At 39.1% G+C, this 27,317-nt stretch overlaps 1 protein-coding gene across 11 annotated transcripts in view; it reads left to right on the top strand.

Moving 5' to 3' along the window:
* The window catches only part of LOC128219605 (cytosolic phospholipase A2-like), a 64,436-nt gene extending 37,164 nt beyond the window's left edge, over nt 1-27,272 (top strand). For 10 of the 11 annotated variants that reach the window (XM_052927446.1, XM_052927448.1, XM_052927456.1 and 7 more), the window contains 17 exons: nt 2,435-2,581; nt 6,601-6,722; nt 9,835-9,872; nt 11,119-11,251; nt 12,238-12,374; nt 16,814-16,939; nt 17,633-17,729; nt 18,075-18,189; nt 18,754-18,891; nt 19,377-19,469; nt 20,697-20,832; nt 21,900-22,058; nt 22,475-22,665; nt 23,434-23,612; nt 24,243-24,344; nt 24,982-25,078; nt 25,494-27,272. In XM_052927446.1, coding sequence (XP_052783406.1) covers nt 2,435-2,581; nt 6,601-6,722; nt 9,835-9,872; nt 11,119-11,251; nt 12,238-12,374; nt 16,814-16,939; nt 17,633-17,729; nt 18,075-18,189; nt 18,754-18,891; nt 19,377-19,469; nt 20,697-20,832; nt 21,900-22,058; nt 22,475-22,665; nt 23,434-23,612; nt 24,243-24,344; nt 24,982-25,078; nt 25,494-26,275 — 2,792 coding nt within the window. In that variant the 3' untranslated portion in view covers nt 26,276-27,272. The remainder of the gene's footprint in view (nt 1-2,434; nt 2,582-6,600; nt 6,723-9,834; nt 9,873-11,118; nt 11,252-12,237; nt 12,375-16,813; nt 16,940-17,632; nt 17,730-18,074; nt 18,190-18,753; nt 18,892-19,376; nt 19,470-20,696; nt 20,833-21,899; nt 22,059-22,474; nt 22,666-23,433; nt 23,613-24,242; nt 24,345-24,981; nt 25,079-25,493) is intronic. The other variant, XM_052927447.1, reaches the window with a different exon arrangement.
* The last annotated feature ends 45 nt before the right edge of the window (nt 27,273-27,317 follow it).

The following is a 27,317-nucleotide window of genomic DNA, read 5'->3' as shown; positions in this document are numbered from 1 at the left end:
ATGAGAAATTGCAAAACTGTCAAAAATCTCCATTTACACTTTCTAAACGTATTTTTTATCAATTATTTGCCAAAAAAGTGTTTGGTAAAATGGAACAAATAGTTTATATTCGCTTCATATCAGACACCTGTATCATCAGTACATTGATTTCAAAAACTAACGTTGGCGAATTTGCGAGTAGTTAAATGCTACACGACTGCATGCATTATAGTGAATTAAGGGGACCCGGCCACACCCCTCTCCAAAATCGCCATAGTTTACTTTTTAAGTAAATATCGAAGAAAAAAAACAGAAATACAATATGCACAAAATGCACAATTTATGGCCAGAAAGCGTTTAAATTCTTTAGGGAGGAACTCTAAGCAGACATTTTATGCCATATCAATTTCGGATTTTAATCAGGTGCGCACGTCAAAATGGTGCGCCCTTGGTCACACCCCCTTTCGCGCCAATTCCTCGACTCACCGGATGTATGGGAGTGTCCATACCTGGAAAAGATGCAATTGAATTTTTACTGTTGTAGTATAGTATCGGGAAGATGTGTTCTTGTATAAATATATTTCTTCATACACATTTCGAAACTATCAAAGACCATCAAATGCATTAAATCATTTTATTTTAACCTGAAACTGAAGAAAATACAGCCATTATTTATGACATTTAAATGATTTCTTAAAAGTCTTTGAAACATGAAACAAAGAAATGCAAGCTATTTCCTTCAGTTCCAGCCAAAGTTTTTTCGAAACCTCTCAAGATCTAACACAAATAAATACACAATTCAAATCCTGTGTGCATGGTCAAAAGAAAGGAAATTAATTATGGTTCCTTTATAACTAAATATTTTAATCAATACCATATTTCTTTATTTTTTAACTAAATTGTGTTCGTAAACTTCCTTAATTACTTATTTATATATGTAAAAAATGACAAGTACAGTTCTTGCGCTTAAAGGGACTAGACACCAGATGCTCCCAAAATCGGCAAAATACTGTTTTTCCTCAAAACCAAGCCTAGAAATGTCAATGAGAGCAAGAAGCAAGCCGATAATACGTCCATTTACATGGTTAAAATAATAAACACAACAATTATACTGCTATCTCATCATTGTGCCCCCGTTTAAAAATAGCGCATAATTACGTTTTCCCAGTTTAAATCATGTATGGTTATGAGTACAGATAAATATACTGATGCTATTTTTAAACTTTCTGGGATTTACGTGGTAGACAACCCCAGTAAATTTCGGAAGATGTTGTGTCTTAAGGTCCGGTGCCGTAAGCGATGCGACACATCAGTAAGCAAGGTTATTTGCATTGTACACAACGATGTCAATTTAATGTAAGATTTTGACAATTTCGTTTTCATGTGGAGTTTATTCCCTTTAAAGTAATACTCGTATATTCAAAATCCAAACAATTCACATGTATAGCAAAACTAATATTTTGAGAGATAAACCTTTAATTACTAATTGAATAATGCATTTATGGAAAATATTAATTAATGATAACAAGATTGTAACCGTGTATTTAATAGCTGAAAACGAACAAGTATTAAGTGACGGATGGGTCCTAAAATATTTGCAGTGATCAACTATCGTCTAAAACCGTTTTCTTCTGCACCTTTCTTTGAGAAAGTAATTGAGTCATTTTCGATAAACAAGGAGGCTGATTTTACATCTTTGTGACCAAAGGTAACTATATCTAAAAGGTTAAGCCCACTGTATACAAAACCTACCCAGGGCCCCGCTATTTACAAACAAAACACGAAGTCATACAATGGTACAGCCGTCTGGATTTTATATATTGACTTTTATATATTGACTTTCGTTATGAACTTGTCAACTTCGATTTTGTAATACGGTATGAAGTATATTTTGTCAGTTTCCAATATCACGTTAAATATTTGACTTATTCCATTTTTTATTTGTCTCGTATTGCAATCCAGTTGTGACCATTTTAAACTGGGGGATTCTTTTAATGGACGGATCCGAGATTTAACGTTGATAGCATAACTAAGGAAGTACGCCCCTCCCTAAAAACCGAAACTGATATATTTACATGTGGTAAGGTGGGTTGGGGGAACATTTGTCAATTTCTTCAAAAATGGTGCACTCATATGTAATCCGTTTTAGGGGATGGGGTGCCCCTGATACGCTCCACATCTTAAATCCTACATCGTTTTGTAGCAATATTGCTAAATTTCATGTATTAGTATTTCTGATTTATATTTCGGTTCAAAGACTGTGCAACAAATAGCTTAAAATACATTGTGTCTCATCATCTTTTGCTTTACAAAGTCAATTCGTGGGCGAAATCATTCAGCGAAATAAATAAGGGTTCAATCTGACCGTACACTTATTTCTCCTGGACAAAAGCCTGTTATGCGACACATTAAAAATGATAATACTCATCAGTCATCCACTCCCTTATTTCTTCAGTGGACACACCGGACCCATACGTCCGTCTGTTCATCGAGACGGCACCTGAGGGCCGACGGAAAACCACCGTGAAGGACAACGATACCAAACCGCAGTGGGACGAAACGTTTGAGTTTCTGCTCAATGAGAATGAGATAAATATCATGGGCAAGTACTGAGATCTTCTTATGATCAAAAACAAGTACTAGTATCTCTTATTTAGTCAACGACTTAAGTGTCAATATATATCTCTAAGGTCAGCGACATAAGTGTACAAGTATCTCTTAGGTCAACGACTTAAGTGTACAAGTAAATCTTAGGTCAACGACGTAAGTGTACAAGTATATCTTAGGTCAACGACTTAAGTGTACAAGTATCTCTTAGGGCAGCGACTTAAGTGTACAGGTATCTCTTAGGTAAGCGACTTAAGTGTACAAGTATCTCTTTGGTCAACGACTGAAGTGTACAAGTATCTCTTTGGTAAGCGACTTAAGTGTACAAGTATCTCTTAGGTAAGCGACTTAAGTGTACAAGTATCTCTTAAGTCAACGACTTAAGTGTACAAGTATCTCTAAGGTCAGCGACTTAAGTGAACAGTGTACAAGTATCTCTTAGGTCAACGACTTAAGTGCACATGTATTTCTTAGGTCAACGACTGAAGTGTACAAGTATTTCTTAGGTCAACGACTTAAGTGTTCAAGATTTCTTAGGTCAGCGACTTAAGTGTACACGTATCTCTTAGGTCAACGACTGAAGTGTACAAGTAAATCTTAGGTCAACGACATAAGTGTATAAGTATATCTTAGGTCAACGACTTAGGTGAACAAATATGTCTTAGGTCAACGACTTAAGTGTACAAGTATCTCTTAGGTCAACGACTTAGGTGAACAAATATGTCTTAGGTCAGCGACTTAAGTGTACAAGTATCCCTTAGGTAAGCGACTTAAGTGTACAAGTATTTCTTAGGTCAACGACTTAAGTGTACAAGTATCTCTTAGGTCAACGACTTAAGTGTACAAGTATCTCTTAGGTCAACGAATTATGTGTACAAGTATATCTTAGGTCAACTACTTAAGTGTATAAGTATCTCTTAGGTAAGCGACTTTAGTGTACAAGTATTTCTTAGGTCAACGACTTAAGTGTACAAGTATATGTTAGGTCAGCGACTTACGTGTACAAGTATCTCTTAGGTCAGCGACTTACGTGTACAAGTATCTCTTAGGTCAGCGACTTACGTGTACAAGTATTTCTTAGGTCAGCGACTTACGTGTACAAGTATCTCTTAGGTCAACGACTTAAGTGTACAAGTATCTCTTAGGTCAGCGACTTACGTGTACAAGTATCTCTTAGGTCATAGAATTTAGTGTACCTGTATCTCGAACTTTAAGGACTTTTAAATGTATAATTAAGGTCAACGCCTATTATGCACATGTATCTCTAAGGTCAATGACGTGTATGTATATGTATCTCTAAGGTCAAGGACTGATGCGCACATGTATATCTAGGGTCAATGACGTGTATGTATATGTATCTCTAAGGTCAAGGACTGATGTGAACATGTATCTCTTACTTTATGTGTGTTCTGTTCCGCGCTGTGTATGAAACTATTCGAAAAAATAAATCGATCCAAATCTTTTTCAATAATTCAAGATGCTCATCCTTTTGAATGGTGAGAATCAGCCAAAATAATTTAGTCAGAACCAAAAACGAATTATTGAGTGGTTTTGAAATAAATAAGCCGGATGTCGATCCTTTAATTGGCGAAATTAATGCATCGCACGGTCTTTAATACAGCGTTCTGACTGGCGTACAGTAAAGTTGTATTCTTCCTACATGATGTTACTAACCCTGGGAAATAAAATACACTATATGCAGTTTTACGTGATAATAATAACAGGTATCATGATGCGCGTTTCGTTGAATAAATGATGTGATTTCTTCGCGGAAGTCCGATTAAACTTCAGGTTTTATTGTAACGTGTGAAAAGAATATATGTTCAAATTACCACATTGTCAATGCACTTTATCAGCCAAGTACTTACTGAAGCAGGAAGGGGGAAGTTTAATATAATAAACATCTTAAGTAACGTTATTAAGACAAACACTTTAAGGTCAACGACTTAAGTGTCAATATATATCTCTAAGGTCAGCGACATAAGTGTACAAGTATCTCTTAGGTCAACGACTTAAGTGTACAAGTAAATCTTAGGTCAACGACGTAAGTGTACAAGTATATCTTAGGTCAACGACTTAAGTGTACACGTATCTCTTAGGGCAGCGACTTAAGTGTACAGGTATCTCTTAGGTAAGCGACTTAAGTGTACAAGTATCTCTTTGGTCAACGACTGAAGTGTACAAGTATCTCTTTGGTAAGCGACTTAAGTGTACAAGTATCTCTTAGGTAAGCGACTTAAGTGTACAAGTATCTCTTAAGTCAACGACTTAAGTGTACAAGTATCTCTAAGGTCAGCGACTTAAGTGTACAGTGTACAAGTATCTCTTAGGTCAACGACTTAAGTGCACATGTATTTCTTAGGTCAACGACTGAAGTGTACAAGTATTTCTTAGGTCAACGACTTAAGTGTTCAAGATTTCTTAGGTCAGCGACTTAAGTGTACACGTATCTCTTAGGTCAACGAGTTAAGTGTACAAGTAAATCTTAGGTCAACGACGTAAGTGTACAAGTATATCTTAGGTCAACGACTTAAGTGTACACGTATCTCTTAGGGCAGCGACTTAAGTGTACATGTATCTCTTAGGTAAGCGACTTAAGTGTACAAGTATCTCTTTGGTCAACGACTGAAGTGTACAAGTATCTCTTTGGTAAGCGACTTAAGTGTACAAGTATCTCTTAGGTAAGCGACTTAAGTGTACAAGTATCTCTTAAGTCAACGACTTAAGTGTACAAGTATCTCTAAGGTCAGCGACTTAAGTGTACAGTGTACAAGTATCTCTTAGGTCAACGACTTAAGTGCACATGTATTTCTTAGGTCAACGACTGAAGTGTACAAGTATTTCTTAGGTCAACGACTTAAGTGTTCAAGATTTCTTAGGTCAGCGACTTAAGTGTACACGTATCTCTTAGGTCAACGACTTAAGTGTACAAGTAAATCTTAGGTCAACGACATAAGTGTATAAGTATATCTTAGGTCAACGACATAAGTTCGGCGGCAGACTTAGAGGGGACCGCTCATTTTTTGTAAATTGCACTTTTTTATGCCGAAATTAAAGTGTGGCAAATCAGTATGCTTTACATTTAACTGCGCTGCAAGTAGTTTCAATAAAGTAGTCAAATAGACTTTACTCTTAGTAATCTTACGGATTTATGAAATAATACACTTAATTTAGAAACAGTTTGAACTCAAATCATAAAAACTACACGTTTAAACACTACGTTTCATTAAGATTATTTTTGTTATTTTTATTAATCATGCAAACTATTTCTATAAAATCAGGGGCACATATCCGAGGTTTTTAATGGAAAATGACCGAGATAGTCTGATTAACTTGAAATCACGCCAAAAGCAGCTTCCATATAAGATAGCATACATCCGTCTTTTGCTTTGCATATTTTGATAGTTAGCAATGTAATTATCTGTCTTTTCAAAGAAGGACTTGACTTATGATATAGTCCTGAGGTTTTGTTTATGAATATGAATGATTTCCATGTAGAAATCCATCTAATGATTGATTATACAAGTGTTCGGCCGTTAAAGAAAAAGATCCTTTTTTGTTTGATTGATTGATTAGTTGATTGATATATTGGCTGATTGATTGATTGATATAATGATTGATTGATTGATTGATTGATTGATTGATTGATTGGTTGGTTGGTTGGTTGAGTGAGTGCGTGAGTGAGTGAGTGAGTGAGTGAGTGAGTGAGTGAGTGAGTGAGTGAGTGAGTGAGTGAGTGAGTGAGTGAGTGAGTGAGTGAGTGAGTGAGTGAGTGAGTGAGTGAGTGAGTGAGCGAGCGAGCGAGAGAGCGGGCGGGCGGGCGGGCGAGCCAGCGAGCGAGCGAGTGAGTAAATGACTGATTTGTTTAATTTTTGTTTTAAAATGTATTCAGCAATAAAGAAATTTCACTGATTCCTCCCGAAGTTTGCCGCTATTACGGAACAATTTCAGTGTACTAGTATATATGGAATTGCACTTACTCACAAAGGTATAATACCCGTTCTTGCCTTGTAGAGATCCGGTTGATGGAAGATAATTACCCGTATATGAATGACGACATCGTGGGAATAGACACGTTCGACATCGGCTCCCTGACCCGGGATAAGTGGACGAAGAAGACATTCGTATTTAATCAGGTGAGAAATTAACAAAATTACATATAGTAACAAGTGATGTTTCGGCTAAGTTTAAAAATGTCCATCGGCTATGTTACAACGCATAAAAGTATTGTTGTTGGTGTTATAACAACCAAAAATAAATAATTAAAATGAATATTTTAGAATAATCAAGTAATATATTTATTTATGAAATATTCACAGTTATGTGATAAACGACTCGTAATTTACGATTCCAAGTATAGGTTATTTCCCTTAAAATATCAAAACAACAAAATCTGGAAAAGATGGCCCCTACCCCAGTCGCCATTCACCTAGGCCTCACTTCAATTAAAATAATCAATGTGGCCATCATATTAACACATGTATCGTACGATATCGCAATTCTCGTTGTTAACTTGAACAAAGTTCTGAGCAATCGGCACATTGTTAATATACTTAAAAGCTAAGTTGTCTGTTTCCATATCAACAATACTGAAAACGATTTGATTTCCCATTGAAAAACAGATATTTTTTAATTGTAAGATTCATTGCTAAGTTTCATGCCACTTGGTTTAACCTGTGTGCATATAGAAGCGAGGTCATTTGAATTGTAGTGCTTTAAGCACTTGTTTTCGAGGTGTTGTCGGTGTCGTTGTACAGACACTTTAACCAGGGCTTTAACTCAGAAACCGTTCAAGATATTCAAAGGAAGCTTGGTACTTGTGTTGCCAGAAGCAATACGAGGATGTACAGCAACGGCATAAAACTCGGGCTTAAACAATAGTCGAGTTAAGCCCCGTGTTAGACTGGGGAAACAGGCGATCGCTGGGGTTCGCACCACGGCGCTCTTGTTACTTAATAATGATAATATAAATTATGTATTAACTATTACTATTATGTCTGGTGGGCTGATTATCGGCGATTGTGGTTTTATCGTCACCGCGAGCTAATATACAACGATCGGCGATTGTCGTTTTATCGTCACCGCGAGCTAATATACAACGATCGGCGATTGTGGTTTTATCGTCACCGCGTGCTAATATACAACGATCGGCGATTGTCGTTTTATCGTCACCGCGAGCTAATATACAACGATCGGCGATTGTCGTTTTATCGTCACCGCGAGCTAATATACAACGATCGGCGATTGTGGTTTTATCGTCACCGCGAGCTAATATACAACGATCGGCGATTGTGGTTTTATCGTCACCGCGAGCTAATATACAACGATCGGCGATTGTGTTTTTATCGTCACCGCGAGCTAATATACAACGATCGGCGATTGTGGTTTTATCGTCACCGCGAGCTAATATACAACGATCGGCGATTGTCGTTTTATCGTCACCGCGAGCTAATATACAACGATCGGCGATTGTCGTTTTATCGTCACCGCGAGCTAATATACAACGATCGGCGATTGTCGTTTTATCGTCACCGCGAGCTAATATACAACGATCGGCGATTGTCGTTTTATCGTCACCGCGAGCTAATATACAACGATCGGCGATTGTCGTTTTATCGTCACCGCGAGCTAATATACAACGATCGGCGATTGTCGTTTTATCGTCACCGCGAGCTAATATACAACGATCGGCGATTGTCGTTTTATCGTCACCGCGAGCTAATATACAACGATCGGCGATTGTCGTTTTATCCTGTCACCTGCATACAAATCGGGCCAATAACAAGGTGCCGTGTAAACTTTAGTTTATTAGGATAGTAGACCACGTAATGTTTATCTACAGTCAGGTGGTCATGTGACCGCGAAAACGAACTTCTTTTATATATTCTGCAATGTCAGAAGAAAAGCAGAACTGCCGTTTCAGTATCTTATCAATGGACCACTAACAGCCGACCTCAGCAATCACTCGCCCATAAAGTCCCATCATTATGCAAAATAATGACACTGGCAAAACAATCGACCTGAAATCTGCATGAGATGTGAAAATCTTACCCCACCCGCAAATGCTGGAAACTGTGAAACAGCATTCAACGATACTCGTCGATTGTTTATTCCATTTCTGTGGTGAATGACAAAATCTCACTTACAACAGAAATGAATGATCTCTTTGCCGGTGCAGTTATGATCATTCAACACTATCAACATCATTTAAATCCATTTAATATGTTGCGATTGTTTGTAAACACTCGTGATCTTGAATTTTGACCTGTGTACTGTACTCTGACTTGCGGAATAATTGTTACATCATCAGATAATGTTCAGAGACTGATCCATGCTTATGCACGTTTAAAAGTATTTTTATGTTTTGAATTGATATTGACGTATTAAAATGCAATGACTTTGAATATAAACGTACTAAAAAAGTTGAACAGTTTTACGAACTATTTTGGGGGCGATTTAAACATGGATACCGAGTGTGATGACGTCAACAGGGAAAAACAGTTGTCCCCCTTACTTTTAAAGATTCTTATTAATTTTAAGGTTTTATAGTGTTTAATTAAACAAAGTAACAGGATAAATAGAATACTAGGTTAGTGCCGTGGATGGAGAAAGTTTATCTGGCTCGGCTGCGGATTTTATCGGGTTCGCCTTCGGCTCACCCGATAAATTCCTCCGCCTTGCCAGATAAACTTCCTCCATCCACGGCACTAACCTAGTATTCTCTATTTATCGTCACCGCGAGCTAATATACAACGATCGGCGACGACGTTTTGCCGATATCAATAAATCGAATAATGTTTGTTTTTGATTGTTTCGTTGATAATTTAATGTATATGTTCTTGTCGTTTATTGGAAAAAAGCTTACCAAGTTACAAACTACATAATCATTTCCCCACTCTCTTCTATTTGCTGCTTACGCCATGCATTACGTGTGATATTATAATTACCAATACATAAAAACTAGATGCGAAATCGCACAATATGTATTATAATGCGTCATCTTTTTTTTGGTAGAAAATGGCCACTTAAATGATGTGTTAATCAAGAGTTGTTCAATATTATTGCATTTGAAATAAAGGGACAGATGCGCATTTTATTTCTGAATATAGGTATATGAAGTTATTGTATTTGCCAGAGTACTTAGGAACATATGTCAAAACAAATTATAATTATATGTTACGATTTTCGACTTGGCCTGACCTTTTGACGTTACGTCTATAAACCATTACATATGACTTATGATTCCAGGTTTCAGAGGTTGATATAGAGATGAAAGTTAGTCTTGAGTAAGTATATTTGTAATTCCTACTATCTTTTGTATTGTTTTAAAAACGGTTTTAGTGTTCGGAATTATGTTTTGTCAAATAGGTTGGCAGTAATATTCAAATATGTCGTACATTTTATTTGATAAATCAGCAGTCAGCCGTTATTGGTTTTAATCAGGTGAATCGGTAGATTTAAGCAGAGGCTGGGATAAAAGACAAAATACAATCCTAAACACAAAAGCGTATGAATGGATTGTTAGTATGCATATATCAAATAAATTAGCCGAATTTCTATGTCTACTTATGTTTAACAATTACATAACAAACAAATATCTGCGTTATTGTGTTACATCTCTGAAAGCGTCAAATGGCACTGCGGTTGTCAAGCCATTTTGACATTTCTATTTCAATCCGTTTTTAGTAAATGCAAAAACTTGTAAAGACCATGTTTCTATTACCGCTCTGAGGGAAGTACATGATTATAATTTCATATGAAAATAAGGCTTGTTGGGGGAAATTATGGTTATTTTCGTTCTTTGCACTTCCTAGTTCTTGCCAATTATGCACCAGTCAATTGTAACCACGCCCCCCAGGTCCGGGGAATAGGGGGGACTTTGACGTTCGGTCCAGCCAATCTCGGGTAAAATCCCCGCCCTGCGGGGACGAACTCATGGTTAATTCCTCGCCAAATGCCCCCGCACCCAACGGACCCTAGGTGAGGCCCATTCTCCGCTATATTTTGCGCGAAGACAAAACCACCGCATTCACTCGGAACTGCGGGGGCATCTGAAAGGTAAAAACACGGCCCATTTCCCCGGCTATCCCCGGTATACCCCCGGACCTTGGGGGCCGTGGTTACAATTGACTGGTGCATAAATGTATCACATTCAGGCACGTAGCTGCCTTTACGACAGAGACAGACAGACAGACAAATTATTTTGACTTGTACAATGTACATCGTCAACAACACATAATGATATAACATATAATGTCAACGTGTATACGCGAGTACGCGGCTCAATCCACATGACTCTGACAAAAATATATAATAAATCAGCCAAAGTTGTAGTATGCCTACATGAAAATTGCCTAAAATTTTCCAATTTCCAGTACCAGATTGCACCATGGGTTTCAACATGTTCTGAGGGGGCATGCCCCCGAAACCCCCCTAGCAAAATTATGAATCCACATAAAAAGCAGACATTTCTAATTAAAGATATAACCGCATTTCATATATAAATAATAACAAAGCTGTTAACGTTTTCAGTACAAATCCAACCCTGCGATACAGCCTGTGTCTGTGTGAACAGGAAAAGGAGTACCTTACGCGACGGAAGGTCAAGGTCATGGAAGCGATGACGTCACTCCTCGGAGAACAGGGTCCACATGAACTAGACGAGGTATGATCAGTTAGGTTTAAAATAGCTATATGACTTGACGTAGCATTTTAATGATTACGAATGGGCGGTGTGAGCGAAGCGAAACAGTCATCTGACTGTTTTAGAACACTACATCCTCGGCTGACACATTGTCAACACAAACTTTGACGCAGAGAATGTGTATCCAATGAGAGGCAGTAGGCGGACCTTTAAACACCCGCGAAAGATGAAATTCTTAATGATTAAGCCTTGTACTTAATGACAGCAATTTCAGTGGCTTAACATGTCGGTTGTATTCTTAATCATTTTAATTATCCATAATCATAAAGGAAACAGTATTTAGGGATCATCGCAGCCTATATCAGAGCTATACTGCCAAGATTTGTAAAATCAAGGACAATATAATAAATAAGTGGCTATATTAAAGAAATGATTCAATACTTTATCTGATCATACAGGAAAATTGGGCATTGCATTAAGTTATCAATATTATAATCAATTCACTTGTGACCAGCCGGTTGACGGATACAGTTTTTTATATTGTGTTCATACCCCTGATCTTAGCTTTGCAATTTGCCAACGACTATAGAGGCAGAACAGTGGTTCATGTAGGTCTTAAAGTGACACTCTTATTCAAAATGAATATAAACACATGTACAACCAACATACATTTTGAGTGATAAACATTTAACTAATTATTAAATAACGCATTTCTGGAAAATATTTATAACTTATAACACGAGTTTATCCGTGTATTTAATAGCTGAAAACGTAAAATTGTTAAATGATAGGTGAGTGCTAAAATATTTACTGTAATCTGCTATCGTCTCATAAGGTAGAAATAGCGTGTTTTATGCACCTGTCGTTCATATTATACTCGGTATCCTTCATAAGAATCATTGTTGTTGACATTTATTCATTCTTTTTAGTACTAAGTAGTATATCAAAACAATTGTATTAATTGTGATATATCTTATTTTGGAGTAAGTGTGCACATTTAATTGCAGGTTCCAACGATTGGTGTGATCGGCTCCGGTGGCGGATTCAGGGCGATGGTTGGATTGAGCGGGGTGGTTAAGGCCCTACACGATTCAGGAATTTTACAGTGCGCCACCTACCTCGGCGGACTGTCGGGCTCCTCGTGGTAAGAACGGGTGCGGTTGAAGAAGTCGTTCTTCGTGCATTTTTGGGTCTTAAAGGTGATGGTTATATCCCTCCATGATTACGGAATTCTTCTTGATTTTCTCCTCAAAAGCCCCAGCTTTAAATATGAAGATAGTAGCTGTTTTTATAGCCTCTTATCGGTCCCATTCTGTATGTGCACTTGACGTGAACATGCAGTATGTCAAGTATATGAAAGGTGCATAATATGCACTCATGCTAACTATTGAACTAAACCTCAGGCCATATCACATGTTTAGTGTCGACACCTAGTACGAAAACCTAACTAACTATCCTGAAAGAAACGAACCCCCGAAAAAAAGAATGCTAAATGAGTGTCATCCTATGTATAATATAGACACCAGAGCCGCCTTAGCCCCTTGTCAATTGTTAGATAGATTTCCACTGAAAAATGAGTTCAAATAAAACTTGTATTTAAGTGTATTGATCTTAGAAATCATAGAGAGTGCATCATTTTCTGAAATTAAAAGCCAAGAATACTAATACAAAATATAAAGCATGCTATTTACACTTGTGGTCTGTAGTCAGAACTATAGTAAAAGGAAATTAAACTTTTTCGGCAAGATCGTTATTTATATAATGGCTGGCGCGTAGCTTACTGTACGCAAATACGCAGTTGCGTTCTGAAATTTTGACAGGTCGAAGTTTTTGTCATACCGAAAACCCCGAATTTGAAATACCCTCTCCCAAACCTACCCCCAAGGCATCGGTCAGCGTAATCCCAAATTGGCCCTAGCTACGCGCCTGAAAGGTGATGTTTTTTTTCTATCGGGAAGCCCAAAACCTATCCGTCCGCGGACGCTTAATATAGCAACGATTTGGTATGGCCTTATGATAAATCAATGCATGAGGGTACTTGGTATTGTCAACAATACGCCCTTCACTATTTCCGCAAACTTGCATTTATGAATTGGTGGATTTCAGTAGCTTAACAATTCTGTCTTGACTAGTTTTTAACCCCAAGCAATCGAGTTAATGAATTTTAATAAGTGTATACATAGTATGGTATTCATTGTGACAATCAGTATCCCATCTTCGTTAAATGAATTTCAAGTGTTATGTATAAATTAACCTCAAAGTACTTAGTGTCGTAGTTTTGTGTCTTCGCCAATAGGATCCTCGTTAGGAGTTACATTTTATAATCATAGTTAGATAACCTTTGGAGAAAACAACCGCCAATTTCCATAAAGTCATGCCCTGTTTTTACTTAGTGGATTATTATAAGATCGCGCATGCGCACTGGCGAGTAAAGAGGAATTTAGTTAGCATTTATGTTGGTCAGATACCACGCCTCCATACTAAATAGTAAAAGACGAACAATAAAGACTTATTTTGTGACATTGATACTTTTATAAAATGCTGCATTAATTGCTTCGCGATGGTGATGTTTAAACAGTAGTTTTCTTATGAAGTTAATGCTTACCTGTCAGCTATAATTATACAACTAAGTATAACTTGATATGCAAAAAAAGTAATTGAAAACTGAATCTCTTTATAAGCTAGTTTAAATGAGAAGGCGGTTGCAGTTATTAATACTGCTTGATAAGTTTCAGGTATCCTGTAATTATTTGTTTAGCTCATTCGACAGCTAAACGCAAATTAAGTGTGCACAAATATCACAATTATGAGATCCATTCAAAGAGTTGACAATTATTGAGTGCATTTCCTTCTATCGCGGCCAATCTTACTTATCCAATCTAAGTGTTGCAACCTTTTGACGTCAAGTGACGGAAGCATTTTTAAGACAAACAATAACACTCATCCTGTTTGCTGTAGTCCCAAATGCTCGTCTCACTGTCGGGGTGATTTCCCTCCATCTTATTGGTAGACATTATTTAATGAGTTTTTGGTTGACACACAACTCTTCATTCGGAACTCCTCGGCCATTTTCTATTGAAAACAACCTCGGATGTATGCTGGAACATCAGTTGAAGTAGTTCGATTTTGTGTTGACTAATAGTAGAGATTAAACGTGTATTTTGTATTACTCAGTTTAAATTGATTGTCAGTGAAGTGTATAATTGCATCAATAATTAAGATACTCGAGGGTAAAGTCATTAAGTTTATCTGCTAAATTGAAACTACTACGCGATCTACTTGCAGCGTAGTTAAACTGAATTGTAAATACACTGTGAACTGTCTTTATACATCCGAGATTGTTTTCGATAGAAAATGGCAGGGACGTTTCGAATGACAAATCTTCGTACGACTGGGTACGCAAAGTTCAGATGTCAGTTTAACCGAGAGCGCGACACATTTATTGACCTGGGACAGTCGTTAACGGGGTAACGGCGATATAGGGCACACGATGAGCGGTGTTGCATGACAATCTAAAAATAATATTAAAATTTGATATAACAAAATGATTTTTTATAACAACAGGTAGAGGATGATACCACACTCGTGCTCTAATTCTTTCATACATAGGTTAATGCTAGACCAGCACACAAAATGTCAAAGCTTATAACTCTTGCCCTGGTGGACATGCAAATGACAACGCTAGCCCGAGAAAGCTAAAAGCTCTTGCCCTGGTGAACATGCAAATGACAACGCTAGCCCGAGATAGCTAAAAGCTCTTGCCCTGGTGGACATGCAAATGTCAAATCAACGCTAGCCCGAGATAGCTAAAAGCTCTTGCCCTGTTGGACATGCAAATGTCAACGTTAGCCCGAGATAGCTAAAAGCTCTTGCCCTGGTGGCATGCAAATGTCAACGTTAGCCCGAGATAGCTTATAGCTCTTGCCCTGGTGATAATGCAAATGTCAACGTTAGCCCGAGATAGCTAAAAGCTCTTGCCCTGGTGGACATGCAAATGACAACGCTAGCCCGAGATAGCTAAAAGCTCTTGCCCTGGTGGACATGCAAATGACAACGCTAGCCCGAGATAACTAAAAGCTCTTGCCCTGGTGGACATGCAAATGACAACGCTAGCCCGAGATAGCTAAAAGCTCTTGCCCTGGCGGACATGCAAATGACAACGCTAGCCCGAGATAGCTAAAAGCTCTTGCCCTGGCGGACATGCAAATGTCAACGTTAGCCCGAGATAGCTAAAAGCTCTTGCCCTGGCGGCATGCAAATGTCAACGTTAGCCCGAGATAGCTTATAGCTCTTGCCCTGGTGATAATGCAAATGTCAACGTTAGCCCGAGATAGCTTATAGCTCTTGCCCTGGTGGACATGCAAATGACAACGCTAGCCCGAGATAGCTAAAAGCTCTTGCCATGGCGGACATGCAAATGACAACGCTAGCCCGAGATAGCTAAAAGCTCTTGCCCTTGCGGACATGCAAATGACAACGCTAGCCCGAGATAGCTAAAAGCTCTTGCCCTGGCGGACATGCAAATGTCAACGTTAGCCCGAGATAGCTAAAAGCTCTTGCCCTGGCGGCATGCAAATGTCAACGTTAGCCCGAGATAGCTAAAAGCTCTTGCCCTGGCGGACATGCAAATGAGAACGCTTGCCCCAGATAGCTCAACGTTCTTGCTCTGGTTGCAATGCATATAAAAGCGCTAGCCAAAGATAACTTTTAGCTCTTGCACTTGTAGACAAGCAAATGGTAACGCTAGCCCGAGAAAGCTAAAAGCTCTTGCCCTGGTATACAAGCAAATGAGAACGCTAGTCCAAGATAGCTAAAAGCTCTTGTCCTGGTCGACAAGCAAATGAGAACGCTAGTCCAAGATAGCTTAAAACTCTTGTCCTGGTGGACATGCCAATGACAACGCTCGTCCAAGATAGCTAAAAGCTCTTGTCCTGGTGGACATGCAAATGACAACGCTAGTCCAGAGAATAGCTAAACGCTTTTGCCCTGGTAGACATGCAAATGCCACCTATGTATACGATTGCGTCTGCACGCAGTGTCGCCGCCAAAACTGGCCCAAACAGAAGGTGCCAATTTTCCGGTCAACTCTATTACTAACTGTAATATTGTATACATATATACTACAGCTATTCTTCATGATTCTACTACATGTACAGCTCGACGAAGTAAGTGCATCAGAACTAGCACCAATTTTTCGAAACTTCGTAACCATAACAGGCTTATATAGCTCATTTCAATAAGCCAAAATACAAATACGGTTTGGATAAAGGGAAATGGTTATATATACTAGCTAACAACAACTGGAGCAGTGGAGGCGAAATGATCTATATGTCTCCCAATTGTATGTTTTATGTCATATTAAGCATTTCGCTTCTACCCTTGTACTATCCTGTATTCAAGTATTCCATAGCTGATTCAGGGGTTGAGGGCGCACCTTGAGTGAATCCACACGGCCCTGACCCCTGAAGTGGATTGCCCCCCCCCCCCCGTCCCCAGTAATGCCCCCTCTCGGACGTCAATTCCTGGTTGTACCCTTCATGGCCAATACCACTGCTGATATATTTTCTTGTTCACCTACTTTAGGTACATCTCGACGCTGTACTCTCACCAGAACTGGCCCCAGATGGCGCCGGGTGACATGCAGGACGAACTAAAGAACAACATAGACTCCAGTCTCCTCTGGCTCCTCAAACCACAGAGCGTATACAGGTACATGCATAAACATATTTGTGTTCAGACCATTTCTACTGCCTGCGTGCGTGTGTGCCCGCGTATTAATCGCTGTCAATTAAATGGTGAAGGCAGCGCATCAGTTTCATCTTTACAAGCCATTAACTATTATATGAAAACATGCCCATTATTGTAGGCAATGACTGAGAACGGCGGGCTATGGGATCAATGTTTGGTAATAAACAATTGATCTTTTAAGTCTAGACGGGTTATAGTTGGTCCCTCTTGCAGGTTTATGGAACACATTGATTCTATATGGCCCCTTTTGCAGGTATATGGAACACATTGATTCTATATGGCCCCTTTTGCAGGTATATGGAACACATTGATTCTATATGGCCCCTTTTGCAGGTATATAGGACAAATTGTTTCTAAATGACCCCTTTTGCAGGTATATGGAGCAAATTGTTTCTATATGGTCTATTTTTGCAGGTATATGGAACACATTGTTTCTATATGACCCCTTTTGCAGGTATATGGAACACATTGTTTCTATATGACCCCTTTTGCAGGTATATGGAACACATTGTTTCTATATGACCCCTTTTGCAGGTATATGGAACACATTGTAACTATATGACCCCTTTTGCAGGAATATGGAACACATTGTAACTATATGACCCCTTTTGCATGTATATGGAACACATTGTAACTATATGACCCCTTTTGCAGGTACATGGACATGATCATGAAGAAGAGGCAGAACGGGCAGCCGGTCAGCTTCACAGACTTCTTCGGTCACATGGTCGGAGAGACACTTTTGGGAGGGGTGAGTCGGCAAATTTTCATTTTCTTTTTCTTCAAACTTCAAATCAATAAGGCCATTATGTTTATCAACTTGTCGATCGGAATCTCTACAACGTGTTTACGAACTCATAGTTTAATTGCTGCAAATAGTTGAAAAGCTGTTCGTTCATTGATTTGTTCTTTTTTGTTCCTCGACCAAACTTTGCCATTTATCAGTTGTAATAATTATGATAATATTATAGTAAATGCAGTTGGTTAATATGACTGTACATTTACATAATCTCGACTCAAAGAGAATATCTCTATACGCGGTTATGCAACTCAACAGAACTTATATGTTCAATATGTTATATATGACTTTCTTCAGCGCCTGCAATCACGGTTGTCGGACCAGAAGGCGAAATTGGAGGGAGGGAATATTCCACTTCCACTGCTCACGTGCGTGCACGTGAAAAAGGATCGCTCAGCCAGGGACTTCCAAGGTGGAGAGCCTGATTTTTATAAATTATTTCCGAAAATTGTTCGTTGTTATTCGGCCAGTTTCTAAAAGTAGTTCGTGATTATTTCACCAGTTTCTCAACGTAGTTCGTAATTAGTTCGCCGGTTTCTAAAAGTAGTTCGTTATAAGTTCGACAGTTTCTAAACGAAGTTCGTTACTAGTTCGCCAGTTTTTAAAAGTAGTTCATGTTTATTCCACCAGTTTCTAAAAGTAGTTCGTGTTTATTCCGCTAGTTTCTAAAAGTAGTTCGTGTTTATTCCGCTAGTTTCTAAAAGTAGTTCGTGTTTATTCCGCTAGTTTCTAAAAGAAGTTCGTGTTTATTCCGCTAGTTTCTAAAAGTAGTTCGTGTTTATTCCGCTAGTTTCTAAAAGAAGTTCGTGATTATTTCGCCAGTTTCTAAAAATAGTTTGTAATAAGTGTCTAAGTAGTACGTTACTAGTTTGCCGCCATTTTTTAAGTAATTCGTTCTTAAATCGCCAAATTCGTTTTTATGTTCAGAAAAGGGAAACGTCAATTGTTACTAAAATATTATACATGAATGTTTCAGAATGGGTCGAGTTTTCTCCATACGAGATCGGTATGGCAAAGTATGGGACTTTCATGCCTACCGACTTGTTTGGTTGTAAGTTCTTCATGGGCAGGCTGGCTAAGACGTATGAGGAACCGCCACTTCACTTCCTCCAAGGTAAGTGTATCATGGGTCGGCCTTGTAAAATCTATAATTAGCCCACAACATTTCTAAGATGTATGTTATTCATGGGTCGCCTGTGTAGAAAGTATGAGGGACCACGGCTACATGACCTCCAACGGGAAAGCGAATTGAAACCCTTAAAGTTAAGATACTAATACTTTATTAAAGATATATGAGTTATGAGTTAGTAAAGTTGGTATTCTAGTCAAGATGACTGCATCCAATCTTCGAGGTCGCGGGTCATATTCACATAACTCCATTTTGTTTACACAACCGTGAATTTGAAAGAATATTTGACATACTCTCCTATAACTCTTATTTTGAGTGGCATTCTTTTATTGTTATGATTTTATGAAATGAAGATATTGTTGCATTGATGAGACTGAAATAAACTATTACACCTGACCTTGAAACAATGTTTGTTTGGTTTTCTGAGGATTTTAAAGTTCCAATATTGTACAATTTTATTACTGCTGTAGGTATCTGGGGCAGTGCGTTCTGTATCCTGTTCAAACGTCTCCTGGACGATAACAAGAAGTTAGACCCTGTAGAGATGATCCGACTGGAAATGGGTAGGTACTGTTACTTGATTGGTTAGAAATCGGTAGAGGCTTTATTCTGATTGGTCAGAGAGGGTTGGTGCTATTTGCTGATAAGTCAGAAAAGTTTTGGTGTTAGGTTAGAAAATGATAGGTGGTGTGTGCTGATTGGTGAGAAACATATATTTTCTGTGAATTGATTGGCCAAAAATTGTTGTACGCTCTGGCTGTTTCGTCAGAAAGGAATTCATGCTCTGTGGTGATAGTTAAAAAGGAATTTGTGCTGTGTGACGATTGGTCAGAAATGAATTGGTGCTGTTTGCTGATTGGTTATAAAGAATTGGTCAAGGAAAAATGGCGTTTGTTATAATTGGTTTGAAAGGAATGTGTGTGTTTGATGCACCGAAAGAAACGGTGCTATGATGGAAATACTAGAACAATAAACTATTTAAAAATTATTTCCATGTCATAGTGCCTGAAACTCTACCGTTATGTTAGCTTGGCACCATTGTGTTAAATATGACACCGTTGTATAAGGGTTTATGTGATGGATAAGGAAGAAACAGTTTAACTGCTTCTTTTTCATAGATAATAAATATATTAGCCTTGATCTCCAGTAAACACGTCGATGGAAGTACATTATTATAATATCAATGAACAGCTTTCGTAGGTAGGACCAAGAAATTGTATTTTTAATTTAATCGTTTATATGCAGGAGTTGTGATTAATAAACACACACACCCACCATGCATTTTCAAATATATTATCATCTTATTATCATGCAAAGGATCTGATATATGTGCAATTCCCTCCCCAAAAACGATTCGTTTTAACAACTTTTACCTATCTTTATTATGTGTATCGCCATACAATTCTTCTTGTACAATGCAAAGCGCTTTGCGAGCTTTGCTTATATAAAGTAATTAATATAACATGTTGCAGATTTATTCCACCTATCATGTCATTATCTATATAGATATTTCGTAGCTCCTCATTGTCACTGTTGTACGACAAAAATGTTCCAAGATCTAAGTTACAAATAAGTGGATAATTCATGGGCAGGTATCTAGATGAACAGTTTTAGGGGCATCCAGTACCAACAGGACATACATCCGGCCAATTTCACTGAACAGTTCTGAATACATGTAGGTAGATGGATAAACTATCTATCAAGAACCTAAAGTTGTCTAAGACATATATTTAAAAAAAAACTGTTTCATTGGCATAAGCTGGTTTAAAATGTCCTGTTTCAAATTCTAGCTAAGCAGCTGGAGGAAAATGAAGGTGATGAGTCGAGCGATAGCAGTGACGAGGGAGAGTTTGACGACGGAGAGCCATCAACCGTCCCCGACGCAAAATATAAGCAGAAATCCGCCACCCTGCCGTCTGTTCTCAGGTAAGCTTCCGGGCCAAACAATATGCCACACAGACGCCTGTCTGGAGGTAAACGCCACCCCATGTGCAGCCTAGAATTTTGCCACACGTCCGCACGTGCCAAAGTAAGCCCCCGTGGTCTCCGCCGGCCGAAAAAAGAAACATGCCACATGTCCATCTATCCTTAGGTAAGAACCCCATCGACCACACCGTTCTCCGCACTCTGACAGTCGCAGATGCCATTGGGTATTTCTCCCGTCCTCAGTGATCACCCTCACCCACACCCAATTTGTTTTTAAATCAGACCCTGATTTAGCCCACAATAACAACCTGCGGTCCTTGCCACCAGACAGAGACCAAAGCCCGTCTCAATTCCGTTCATTCTCAGTTCAGGATCTCCCCCGAGGGACCCACAGCTCCTGTTGTCTAGAAACAAATCTGCTTTACTAAACGTGTACCCCCGCCCCCTCTTCCCAGTTTGTATTATTCACACATAGGGACACTCTCCTGCTCATGTAAGTATAATATGTGCACACAAATGTATGCGTACACCATATAAGCAGTTGGTGTGGATCATCATTCCGTCATGCCCTCTGTGACTTGGGACGTCATTAGACACACTTCGGGAACTACTACTGGCTCTAGTCAAGATCCGTTAGATCTTAAGAAGCCATATCTGGTTAAAGTCTAAAATATATGCGACATTTTGAATGTAGATTTTGATTGAATAGCGCTCTCGATTTCACGAGGGCTATATGCTACACTAATATGTGATGAAAAACTTTGTATATCGAGATTGCTTGTTGGATCAAAGGTGTTTGAACCCTCTTTGATCTCCCGCTTTCTTCGGGAACAGTTACTAACCCTCATATCGTAGCTAGACATGACAGTGTGTTTACTGGTATTCAACCTTTTTGATGATGATCAAATAAGGCTCTTGGGTAACTGATAATAAACGGAAATCTTATAAATTCCTAGGAATACATACCCATTTAGAACTCTTGTAAGGTAAATGAGCACACACAATGATTATCTTACACTTTGTATAAGAAACAAATATTATTTAACCGCCCAACTCTCTCCTTACAGCGAAACGCGGAACCGGCTTAACTACACCTCTGATCAACGGACAAAGAGGCCGTCGGTTGATGAGGGCCAGGGCCGGGAAATGCCGCGCCGGATGGTCTCCACACGCCGGACCAAGCAGAAAGGCTACTGGTCCAACTTCCTCAAGGGGGTCTTTGAAAAGTGTGTATCTGTACATGTGTTGTTATTTTTTAATGAAAATCCCACGTACATCTGCGTCTAATAGCTGACGAATGTAAAGTCTCACCTCGTTGGCTCGAACTAAAAGGGCCGGTGAAAATGCTTCGAGCCTCGAAAAATTCGAGCCAAGCAGAAATGCTTACCTTCAGTTAAAAACAACAGACCCGTTACATCCAGTTCGAGAGAACGAGGAGATTGAGTCAAGCAAGTTCGAGCCCCGTTGGCTGTCTATGATTTTACAGTGTATAATACAGAAATTCTTAATATTTGTATCATGTTTGCTGAAAAGAACCTGGCGATCGCTCTTCCGCAACAAAACTTGCCTGTCTTCAATTTGAATAGAACTTGCTGTGTTATCTCCATTATAAACTTATGAAAACACGTATGTACTCCTACAGCAAACGTTGGGAGCTACTTAGCACGCGCGCGGGACGGGCGGGGGTAGTGCACAACTTCATGAGGGGCCTGTCTCTTCAGCAGTCGTACCCCCTGTCCCCCTTCTCACCCGTGAGCAAGGAGGCGCCTGATGAGAATGACGAGGTGGACGGACCTGGCCGGGGATCCAGAGTATCTGGTGAGGCTTTCAATTGTAAGTTTGGTTTTGATTATAAAGGCATGTCGTGGTGTCGTTCGTGGTGGCAGTTTCATTATGTCTTCGCAGCTGGTGGTAAAATATGTTGTTTTTAATTGCATGTGCTAGTCTGTTGGACAGTTGAACATATACGCTAGTGAGCTATATCCCACCTCCCACAGCCAACAATAGCACCCTTCTCGTTATAACAGTCAAACCCATTTTCACGTATCGAATATACCTAGTAATTTATTTAAATAATTATTTTCATTAATATAATTAATACTTTCCAATATCACAAGAAGTTAAGACCCTTCACTTACTGTGATTATTTCAATTTTAATATCTTGGTTCTCTATAAGACTATATATTCTCTCACTTCATGTTGATTTAGGCCATTATAATTCAATTGATAGATTTTCATCCCGGCCGCTCGCCCCCTCTAATTCCGCCGCCCGTTATATTTTATTGACTCATTTAAAACGAACTATGGTCTGTATTAGCGTATTGATCCGGTACTGTCTGGGAACGGCGTTTATTCATACCTAAGATATTCACATGTTGAAATAAGAAAATTATGTATGTTGTCCCTTACGCGATAAGGAAGAGCATGAACACTGTTTAACGGTGAAACAGTCATCTAAGAACAAAATGTCACCCCCGCCTCCATATAAAAAACGGATGAAACTCTAGCAATTAAATTATATTGGCCTTAATTTCAAATGAAAATGAATAAATAACCTCATTTGTGCACGTAGGTGATTACTTGTTTGTTTCCATTCGCAGACGACTTTAACGGTATATTCGAGATGCATCCCACCAGTGAAAAGCATCTGTACATGGTCGATGCGGGCCTCACTTTCAACTCGCCATACCCCGTTGTACTGAGGCCCCAACGGGAGGTCGATATCATCCTCTCATTTGACTTCAGCGCGAGGCCCGGCGACAACAGCCCGCCTTTCAAGGTACCTGTTTTAGTTGGTTTTAAAAATATATGAACATGAGGCAAACTTTAATATAGAAGGTGGAAGTCAAAGGGAGACCAACCTTAAAAATTACGATGCAATAACTAAAACACTCTTTTGAAATGTTCTATCGTCCACTGAGAACATGATTAATATAGATACATTTCAAACACAGAGTACAACACACTTCCTCATTTAATTTCAAGAGCTCTTCCTAGCGGCAACATAACTTCGTGTCATCTTTGATTTAAGGAGCTCCTTGTAGCGACGACCTAACAACAGTTTGTCATCTCAAATTAGCAAATCCTCTAGCGGGGGCCTAACTACAGGTGGTGATTTCTACTGAAGCTGTTAATTCTAGTAACGAGCTCATTATATTTCTCTCATCAAGAGCTTCTTTTTGTGAATACCAGACTGCAGCTTTTCTTCGGTTTCAAGCCCTCCTGTTGAAAGCGGCAGAGCTACAGCTCTTCAATCCTATCCAGTGGCTCATTCTAGCCGCGACCTTACTGCAGAACTTCAGTTTCTCATGGCGATTAAATGAGTTATTTTTAGCATATCTTAGATTATTATTTGATTTCATGTGTTCATCTAGTGACGATATAACAGCAGTTTCTTATTTGATTTCAGGAGCTCCTTCTAGCGGCAAAATGGGCGAAGAAGCATAAAGTCATGTTCCCGCCTATAGATTCCGAGCTTGTGACCAAAGTGTTTGACAGAGAGGGGCTGAAGGTATTTATCAAGAAGGAACATTTCACTCTAGAACGATCCGTTAACCTTGTTTAAATTGCAACAACTGTTTGTTTCCATTTGACGGATCGAATGGTAAAATTAAGAAACGTGAGCTGACTAGCAGTTCTAGTTCAACTAAAGTTCGATCACCAGCAGTTCTATTTCAACTAAAGTTCGATCACTAGCAGTTCTATTTCAACTAAAGTTCGATCACTAGCAGTTCTATTTCAACTAAAGTTCGATCACTAGCAGTTCTGTTTCAACTAAAGTTCGATCACTAGCAGTTCTATTTCAACAAAAGTTCGAACAAAAGCAGTTTTTATTTCAATAGCATACATCGATAGCAATTATAAAAGTCTGTCATAGTTCAACAAAATCTAGTATCGGCGATTTGCACATAGGAATAATTTTGAACCCATGAGTGATTTTGTACCTAGGAGTGATTTATTTTAACTCGAAGTGATGTTCAACTGTAGAACTTCACTGCTAGTCGCGTCTACAATGCTTGATGAAATGGTCGCTATTTTCTATATTTGACACATTATTTCAATGTAAAGGTTACAGTTTATTCGTCATATGTGATGTTTTAGCCTAACATAGCCTGACCTACCTCACTAGCTTCTATTTGTCCTTGCAGGAGCTGTACATATTCCGGCATCCCACGGAGCCAGCCTGTCCAATCGTGCTGCATTTCGTCCTCGTCAACATTGAGTTCCGCAAATTTATTAAGCCTGGTAAATATACTGGTTTAGGTGTTTACCATTGTAAAAATGATCCTTCCAAAGTTTTCCTTTATGTGCGGAGGCAAGGAGTATGTTATATATATGCACAGTGTCTGCCTTTTACCTAAGCGGTCGTGGGCTCGATCTCCACCAGGGTGACAGTGGTCTTGTTGTATACGTTTCTCCCTCTAACCGACGAGGTCGTGGGCTCTATTCACACCAGGGCGAGCGATGTATCGTGCTATGGGTGTCTGTCTCTCATCTAAGATGTCGTGGGCTCGATCCCAACTAGAGGAACATTTACTTGGCCTCTCAAAATTGTACTGGTTTCTGGCCAGGAAACTGATTCGATAGCGATTCACATCAATTATTAGCCGTCTTTACAATCGAGTTTGTAATTAGTGTATATTTTGATTTAACCTTTTAGGCTTGCGGCGGAAGACGCAGCCGGACAAAGACTTTGCCGACTTCGACATCTTCGACGACCCGGCTACACCTTACTCCACCTTCAACTTCAAGTATCCCCACCTCGCATTCGAACGACTCTCCAAACTCACAGAATTCAACACAATGCTCAATATAGAAGAAATAAAGAAAGTCATGGTTGAAGTGATTGAGAAAAAACGCGCTGAACCGGACAGGTGCCCGTGCAAGTTGGAGGAGGTGCCCCGTTTGCGGAGGGTGTCACAAAAGAATCAGAAGCGATTATCAACGTTCTTGTCCAGGATACGAAGTGGACGATTCAGTCGTAGGGACGCGGGCAAGAGTATTGATAAACCGTTAGGTGATGCGATACAGGAAGAAAAGAACGGAAGCATTGACGTTGTTGACGCGGCTGAAGGGCCTCTATCTCGGGAGGTAGCTCCCAAATTGACAAGTGATAATGTGATGCAAAAGCAAGATTCGAAGGCACAGGCGGCTGTTCCCGAATATGAAGGGAGGCTCCGGCGGAAAGCTGCCATCAGCAAGAAAATGACAACTGGCTCTAAATCCTTACCAGCAGTGAACAGTGATCAAAGACAGGGTTTCGCCAGTAATGGCAATGTCGTGTCGTTAGACAGTAGTCAGGTGAACAAAGGAGACGCTCAGATCCGCGACGTCCCTGGCCGCCGGAAACCACAGCAGCCTGAGAAGGCGAGGCTCTGGCATGACAGTAAGTGTAATTCCATTGATGACGACGATGACAGATTCTTCACAGCGGTCGAATAAATGTTTAGTAGGACACTTTAGTATTAAGAAGAGATTAATATATGGCCGAGTGTTCTTATCACCAGCAGGTCGATAATGGCCCGAGGGATATGGCACCGCACGGCCGTTTATTGTAGTTTTACAACGCATTTTTTTCTATTTTTTTAAATCTGGAAATTCGAAGACGAAATGTGTTCAAATCTAAAAAGGGGAATAACCATTGTATAGAGTTTGAAAATTATGTTGAATTTTGTTTTCGTTCTGTACAGTCATGAGAGTGAATTCTGCGTGTTTGTTTTAATCAAAAGTGAATCACTGTGGCCATTATATTACAACTAACTGTATGAAAATAATACGGGACTGGACCATGATGTATTTCAGGTATATGCTTGTTTCCGTAAACAACGCTTTGTGATGCCGTGACGTAAGCATTGCACGTGCACAAGTTAGGCGGGACTGATTATGCTAATTAGCAATACTGGCAAATGGCGGCACTGAATCTGATAAAATCTTTGAAAATGTGAAGCAGTTACTATATATAGAAACAGGTGTATTCAAATGGAGAGCTATCATGTACATAAAATTCGTATGTTTCAATGTTTTGCAGTGTGCCGGGGAGTAGCTCTAATAAAGTGGATTAATGATAGAATTCGTATGTTCTTAATGTCCCACAGAACTCATTTGCCAGTAGGTTAGATAATACACAGTCGAAGCTCGCTATGACAACTCCGATATGTCGGTACTCTGGTTATGTCGATTTTTTCCCGGTGTTGTTTTACACTTTTATCGAATATTCGTTAACTCGAAGTATTTACCGAGGTTTCAACGACTTCGACATAGCGGGGTTTTACTGTATATAATAAGAACTTATGAGGATTTTATTTCATAGCAATATTTCTATGACTAATGTGTATATTCTGTTTATGGGTTTTTATGCCTTGAAGGATTAAACGTTATTGTAATAGGTAACAAGGAATTGTTTAGATTTTACGTTTTGAAAATAAATTATGTAAATAAGTGTGTATATTTTGTAGCGTTTAATTAAGTAGAAATAATCACACTA

The sequence above is a fragment of the Mya arenaria genome, chromosome 15, assembly GCF_026914265.1.
Source record: "Mya arenaria isolate MELC-2E11 chromosome 15, ASM2691426v1".
NCBI classification, from domain to species: Eukaryota; Metazoa; Mollusca; class Bivalvia; order Myida; family Myidae; genus Mya; species Mya arenaria.
Note: the sequence above shows the minus strand (reverse complement) of the source record. Positions and strands in the feature narration are given on the sequence as shown.